General features: G+C 47.0%; 1 protein-coding gene across 3 annotated transcripts in view; it reads left to right on the top strand.

Annotated features, from left to right (window-relative positions):
* Positions 1-7,488, top strand: part of CDK12 (cyclin dependent kinase 12) — a 104,850-nt gene that overhangs the window by 85,878 nt on the left and 11,484 nt on the right. For 2 of the 3 annotated variants that reach the window (XM_023510963.1, XM_012803023.2), the window contains exons 15-17: positions 1,710-1,816; positions 2,601-2,731; positions 6,826-6,927. In XM_023510963.1, the coding sequence (XP_023366731.1) occupies positions 1,710-1,816; positions 2,601-2,638 (145 nt within the window). In that variant the 3' untranslated portion in view covers positions 2,639-2,731; positions 6,826-6,927. Of the gene's footprint in view, positions 1-1,709; positions 1,817-2,600; positions 2,732-6,825; positions 6,928-7,488 lie in introns of those variants that run through there. The other variant, XM_023510964.1, reaches the window with a different exon arrangement.

The raw sequence follows: 7,488 nt of genomic DNA, 5'->3' as shown, positions 1-7,488 counted from the left end.
AGGTCTTGAACTCCTGGCCTCGAGCAATGCTTATGCCTCAGCCTCCCAAAATGCTAGGGTTACGAGTGTGAGTCACCATGCCTGTCCCGGGCTATGAGATTTTGAGGAGGGAGGGATAGAGATTGAGGGGGAAAGGTAAGGTTTAAAAGTTATTAGTAAAAAAAACTGGGGAATTTTATGTATTTTACCTTAAAAAATAATCTTCCAGTGACATACAAGTTGTACAAGTGTAATATTTATTTAGAGCAGTGGTTCTCAACCTCCCTAATGCCGCAACCCTTTAATACAGTTCCTATGGGTCGCGACCCACAGGTTGAGAACCTCTGATTAGAGTCAAAGACTCTTTTGGTTCATTGAGAAGTAAGTGGAAGCCATGGCAAAAGATGCTGATGCTCTCAGAGTTACCCCAAAATTCAAATAGCATTTTGCCACCATCTCTGAATAGCAGGAAAAGATCCTCAGAGACAATGTAAGAAATTTACTTTAAATCTCAACTCATACTCCTTTGCATTTCAATACTGCTATAATATTGAAAAGAAAAATCAAAAGGAAAAGAGAAAGCATATCACATCTGCTAGAAAACTAAGGTGGGGGAGGGGCCTCTGAATGAGAGACAAGATTATACAATTCAGAGCAAAATGAGATATTTTTTGAGATTACAGGAAAATTGGGGAAGGGACCCTTTATTCTCTTTCCCTTATTTTTAGTTTTGAGTTGTTTGGTGGTCTCCTTTGATGAGGGAGAAGGAAGGTGGTGTGTGGTGCTCCACAATGGCTTAAATACCCTAAATAGTGTGCTTAGTTGGCAGACATGCATGGTAGGTTCTGTAAGTCATTTTACTCTGGTGCTGAAACTTCCCTTCCTTTTTGAACCTCTCCTGAATGTATCTACATTTCCTTTCAAAGCTTCCTTTCTCTGGACATATGGGTCTGGGAACCACTGATGAGCAAAGAAGGGAATGCTAAAGCATTCCTAAGCTAGAAGCAGAACCTTGAAGAGAAGAGAAGTCACAGGCAGCTTAGAGTTATGAGTCTAGGGCAGAGGGATCTGCAAAATGATCATTGTTTGCTGATGACAAAGAAATAGGTCCCATTGTATATCCTTTACATTTTGTCCATCACATCCTAATTGATAGCCAGTGAGAAGGTAGAGTTGGTTTCCATGCAAATTTGTGTCTGCCTAGGAAATATATGATAGACCTATTTGCCCAAGTTGTATCAAGTTGCTGTCCCGCAAACCTTTCTGTTTTGTGGTTGGGATTTTTTTGTTTGTTTGTTTTCCTCCTCGGAGCCCTTCCTGAAGAAGCTATTGTGAACAAGAGAACTACAACTCCAAGCTGGTGATCTGATCTAAAACTAGGTGGCCTCCAAGTCACCTTCTTGCATGAGCCTTATATTAACCATTAACCTTCACTGCCCTTATTTCTGTTGAATTTCCCAACTTAACTTTTTAAGTATAGGAACTATGGTTTTATCAGCCTGGGAGCTAGTTCCCTGGAGATAAGAATCTTAGAACAGTTATGACTCTCTCTGGGAGTATATTTAAGGTTCATCTGAATCCTTCTGGGGAATTCAGGTTTAAGAGAATTGGAAGAACCATAACTGTCATCACTATTACTTATCAATGCCATGCTCCCTGGTTGAAAGATCAGAGACACTCTTTAGTTTTCTAGTCCCTTGTCTCATATAGCCTGTCATTTTCTTTTACAGGTGGCAGCAACAGCAGGGATGGCCCCCAAGGAATTCGATGACATCCATCAGTTACCTCACTTTGAGATCCTGGCAAAGTCAGTCTCTTTCACAGAATCTAAAGCCAGGTAGGGACCTGAAGCCAATCAGAGGCCACTGGCCTGCTTTTATTTATTTTATTTTATTTATTTATTTTGAGACAGAGCCTCAAGCTGTCGCCCTGGGTAGAGTGCTGTGGCATCACAGCTCACAGCAACCTCCCAACTCGTGGGCTAAAGTGAGTCTCTTGCCTCCACCTCCCAAGTAGCTGGGACTACAGGCACCTGCCACAATGCTTGGCTATTTTTTGGTTACAGCCGTTATTGTTGTTTGGTGGTCCTGGGCTGGATTCGAACCCACCAGCTCAGGTGTATGTGGCTGGCGCCTTAGCTGCTTGAGCCACAGGCGCCGAGCCCTGGCCTGCTTTTATATGGGAGAACCCTACCTCTACCCCACCTCTGGTCTCAGGGAAGTTTCTTATTCCCAAAGATCTTCAAAGTAGTTTCCTCACCTTTTTTTTTTGTTTTGCTTTGTTTTTCCTTAGCTTTTTATTTTACCTTATTCTGGGTGTTCTACCTTCTGGTTAATAAGTTCTCCCTTCCAACTGGAATGGGTAACCCTCTTTTTTGGCATTAGCAGTCATTTCTGTTCTTTCTTCTTGGCCAGTTGTGCTAATGGATATCTCTCTATTGTGGGCTACTAATGTCAGTTACTAGGTTACTCTGAGCCTTCTCAAAGACAGCTGGCCTACCACCCAATTCATTGCACAGCCCTGCTATCTTCTTCTTTCCCAAGAAGCTATTTTCTGAGTCAAAATAGGGCAGTGCTATCCCTTTTCACTACTTCTAATGAGCTGCTCCACCTCCTTTCCAGTTTCAATGAGAGATTTCACCTGTCCCAACATTGTGTGAGACACCAGAAGTAAAGGCCTGTGAGCCTTTTCCTCCATCTCTAATGCCCAGGTCACCAGCCTCCAGCACCCACCCAACCCTTCTCGTCTGCCGGTAGGTATGCTACTCCCCTATGCATCAACCCCCACAGAGTTGTTGGATTCTCTCTGGGAGTAAATATTGTTATTAAATATCTCCAACAAGGTGAAAGACTTGATAATTCAGCTCTCTTGCTTACTTCCAGCTCTTATCTTTAGAGAGCCTCCTGGTCTCAGAATTCCATCTCTTTGTCTGTAGTTCAGGATAATTTTTCCCCACTTAGAGAGTGCAGGATGGGACCAGTAAACAATATTTGATATGGGAAAGAAAGAGTGAAATGACAGACATGCTTTCTTTGGGGGGATAGAAGTCTGAAGCCCCAGATGGACATTCTTCCCAGTGACCTGGTATCCCAAAAGAGTACCTGGATCTTTTTTTTTTGAGACAGAGTCTTACTATGTTGTCCTTGGTAGAGTGCCGTGGCGTCACAGCTCACAGCAACCTCAAACTCTTGGGCTTAAGCGATTCTCTTGCCTCAGCCTCTCAATTAGCTGGGACTATAGGTGCCCACCACAATGCCTGCCTATTTTTTGGTTGCACTTGTCATTGTTTAGCAGGCCCTGGCGAGGCTTGAACCCACCAGCCCCAGTGCATGCATGGGGCTGATACCCTAACCATTGAGCTACGTGCACTAAGCCATTGAGGGAAAAGTATATTATCTGGTATCTGTATTTCAGGACCAGGATCTTAGGCTCTAAAAATCTGTCTGTCCAACTTATTTCTAGCTCCTACCAGGGAGTGGAGAATGGATGACAGTGGCAGTAGGGCAGAATCAACCAATAGGTTTCATCCTGTCTTGAACTCAGGTGTCAGCTCTCTTCTGAGGCCTGTGGAGAGTTGGGGTGTGGTGGTGGTGGGGTAAGGTAGAGCATCTCCTTGCCTCCTGTGCATTGGAGGTGACATCAGCCTATCCTCTTTTTTTTGGAGACAGAGCCTCAAGCTGTCCCCCTGGGTAGAGTGCCTTGGCATCACAGCTCACAGCAACCTCCAACTTCTGGGCTCAAGCGACTCTCCTGCCTCCACCTCCCAAGTAGCTGGGACCATAGGCGCCCGCCACAACGCCCGGCTATTTTTTGGTTGCAGCCATCATTGTTGTTTGGCGGGCTCAGGCTGGATTCGAACCTGCCACCTTAGGTGTATGTGACTGGCACCTTAGCCACTTGAGCCACAGGTGCCGAGCCAGCTTATCCTCTTGACTGGAGACCTCCCCTCTTTCCCCTGCAATCCTAACAGCACAAACAACAGGCCCAAGTGTCACCTCTAGATAAGGTGCTCCCTCTCCTGGTAGGCCTACACACTGTTTGAGGTGAAGAAGGAGGGAAGGGATGGGTAGAGGGAGAGGGCAGGTTTAGAAAGCAAGAAATGTCCCTGTGAGTAGTCAAACAGTAAGTATACGTGGTCTGCCTTGATGGCATAGAGAGTACCAACATTCACAACTCAGCCCCGTGTCAACCAGGTTTCTAGATCCCACCCACAGAGCCGCCCTGCCAGTTGGGCAGCTGCAGTCGTGGTTTCTGCCACACGAGGGCACTGTTAACCAATTAAAACTCAGGCCTTTGAGCAGACAGACTGCAAGTGGAGGGCACCCTTTCCCCAAGACAAAAGTTCAGAAACACCCCCAGAGACCTGGAACCCCAGAAGAATGGTGGGTACCACTTGTTCTTCTTTTAGAATAGCCTATGACCCAAAACATTATGTCCTAGTAGCCTATCTTATTCCCAGCTGAACTTGGAAAGCCACTAGTTTCCAGGCACTGAATACCTTGTACAGGTGCTTCTCTCCCTCAGGGTATAGCAAGCTCTAGCTGTCACTCCGCTGTCCCCCTGCCTCCACAGGAGTCACTTTATGACTTAGAGGTTGGGGTGTCTGAGGTTTTTAGGGTGAAAATCTTATATAATTGTTCTAGGAAAAGTATCTTTGTTAATGGGAAAGTGTGCAGTGGGGGGCTAAAGCCTGGGAGAGTGATTCACCTTGTCACATCCCTCAGCACAGACCTGCAGAATACAAGATGGTCTAGAGGTGTCTGCGGCCAGAGTGGCTGGATACACCTCAGGACACTCCAGGGCTCGGAGTTAAAAAACGGTGTCAGAAAGCAGGAAGGGAAGGTGGGCTGCTTTGACTTATGCGCCTCCTACGTGATAGCTCTTCTAGGGCTGCAAAATGGCAACAGGGCCCTTATAGGAGACCCCATAATTGACCCTCAGTTTCCGTGAAGCCCTTCCAGGCTGAATAGGCTAAGGGAGATGACAGAGGTCCTCCTCCTCCTTCTTACCCCCATGCCTGAGGGCCCCTCCCCAGGAGGACAGCTTGATTAAACAGTCGGTGCTGCTGGAATTGCTGCACAGCTGGCGCTCCCCCCAGCACCCCAAGCAGAGCAGCAGCACAGATTAAAATCTCCAATTAGTGTTAAAGTGAAGTGAGGAGTGTTGAGGCTGCCAAGGAGGCCAGGCGGGGGCCCTGAGTTGGCAAACCCCCCACTCCTGCCTAGATTCTGAGTGCTACCGTGAGTCACCCCTACTTTCCTAACTGCTCTTCAAACAGCTAACAGTATCCATTAGTTTTGTGTTGCTTGGGGCCAAAGGGCTTTCAGGGGGCATATGTCTTCCTTAGCAAAATGCTGGCAATACCAGAAGCATGGAGGAGAATGGGAGTGGTTAGTGCTCATCAAGGGAGATGCCCTACTCACAGTCTGCTAGACAGCCAGGCAAAGGTGACTTTATACTGCTGCTGCTGCTTTTTGCCTAGAAAAAGGGCAAGCAGGACAGGTCCACCCAGTCCTCTTACCTATAAGGTGCTAGGGGACATGGTGCCCACATGAACATTTTTCTTTACATATTTTATCCTATCTGACCCGATCTGCTTTTACCCTAATTATGGCTCCTTCCATCCTTCTTTCAGCTTTCCTTTGGGCAGAAATGGGCACAGCCAAATTTGGGAGCATTGCCATGCCATGCCACCTGGGTCCTAGCTGGCTCCTCATTATATCTTCCCAGTCTGGGGAAGAGCAAAGATATGCCAAGAATGGAGACCTCAGATTCTCCCAGCCCCTGAACATCACACACCCTCCTAAGGCCCCTCTACCATTCACACTTCTGCCCTTCATCCACCAAGTGCAGAAGGAGGGCAGCACAGCTAGCCACACCCTCTGACTGCCCTGTGCCCCTTTAAGAGAAATGACGGTGGGTACCCAGCTGACTGAACTTACTCACACCTCCAGAAATTAGATGCCAGGGCATGGTGCCACCATCCTAGGCTGGCACATGCTACCCTGGCAGAGATTCAAATTGCCCCCCAATCATATCCCATCCCTATGTCTTCCTCTACTCTCTCCCTCTTGCTTCCTCTCTATTTTTTTTCTCAGCTCAAAGCACAGCTGAGCCTTAAAAGGGAGATGGGGGGGTGGAGAGACCAAGCTGGGTCTTGTGGGGGGGGGGTGGAGCTTCAATAGCACGTTTTCACCTGCCATTTAATTGGATGTATTTTTAATTAATGGGACCTCAGGGACCAACATGAGACAATCTGATATCTGAATAGGGACAGGGGAGGGATTGGGTAAGGGAGGAGGATTGGGCCATTGGGTGCGGTTACCAGGAACCTGGGCCCATCAATCACTGGCCACTTTGCGTTCTGGCATGGAAAACAGTGAGGTGGAGGAGGGGAGGCACTGGGGAAAGGTGCCAGGATTTCCCCGCAACTGCCAGGACCTCCAAAAGGATTGGAACTGTACTGGTTGACTCAGGTCTAAAGCCCAAAATTGCAGCCAGAAATTTAGGTGAGGCTGTTTTCTTGCTCCTGGGGTTTTATCTGGTTGGGCTTGTTGCAAGGAGTGCTAAAAATAATGAAAGGAAGAAGGGGCAGAACTATGAGGTCCTTGAAGAGAGAGGACAAGAGCTAGGGTCCATAGAACCAGAAATTATAGAGGCAGTGGGGAGAAGGGCAGGGCTCAGAAATATTTCTGTACAATTTGACGTAAAATAAATGCCATGGAGATTACATGCAAAGTGGCATGCAAAGGAGGCCTGGTGCCTTTTGGGGTATGAATCATAGAACCTTACTGTTGCAAAGCAGAGAACTTGGAGCTCATTTTGCCTGACCCCTTCATTTTACAGGTGAAACTAAGACCCAGAGAAGGAAGATCAATTGAATGCTATCTTGGAATTGCTTTGTATACCTGGATTTGCAGAATTCCTGGGAACACAGGGAAAGAAAAGGTAGGTATGCAGGGTTGAAGGGAGGAAAGTCAGGGGAATAGGGTATGTAGAGCATTATTCTCCATTACTTGAACTTTTCACATCTCTGGCACCTGAGTCTTGGAAGTAATTTAGGGGAGTCATAGGCAGGTGAAGCTTCTATGGAGCATTATTGGGATTGGGGTTGGGGCAGGGGACATTTCCTTCATATAGCCTATTCTAGAGGTTGTTTCAACCACTCCCATGCTTCTAAGCACACAAATCCCATACAGCTCCTCACCCCCATGGAATTTTAGCATGTCTTATAAGGTCTACAGGGAAAGAAATATATCAATTACCCCCAACTCCATAACCAAGAAATAAATTCCCCAATTAAAAAAAAACTAAAGCCAGGTGTGGTGGCTCATGCCTGTAATACTAGCACTTAGGGAGGCTGAGGCAGATGGAATGCTTGAGCTCAGCAGTTCAGGACCAGCCTGAGCAAAAGCAAGACTCTGTCTCTACTAAAATAGAAAACTGGGCTCGGCGCCTATAGCTCAACCGGCTAAGGCGCCAGCCACGTACACCTAAGGTGGCGGGTTC

This window comes from Otolemur garnettii, unplaced genomic scaffold (genome assembly GCF_000181295.1).
Source record: "Otolemur garnettii isolate 467f Iridium unplaced genomic scaffold, OtoGar3 scaffold00018, whole genome shotgun sequence".
Classification (NCBI taxonomy): Eukaryota; Metazoa; Chordata; class Mammalia; order Primates; family Galagidae; genus Otolemur; species Otolemur garnettii.
Note: the sequence above shows the minus strand (reverse complement) of the source record. Positions and strands in the feature narration are given on the sequence as shown.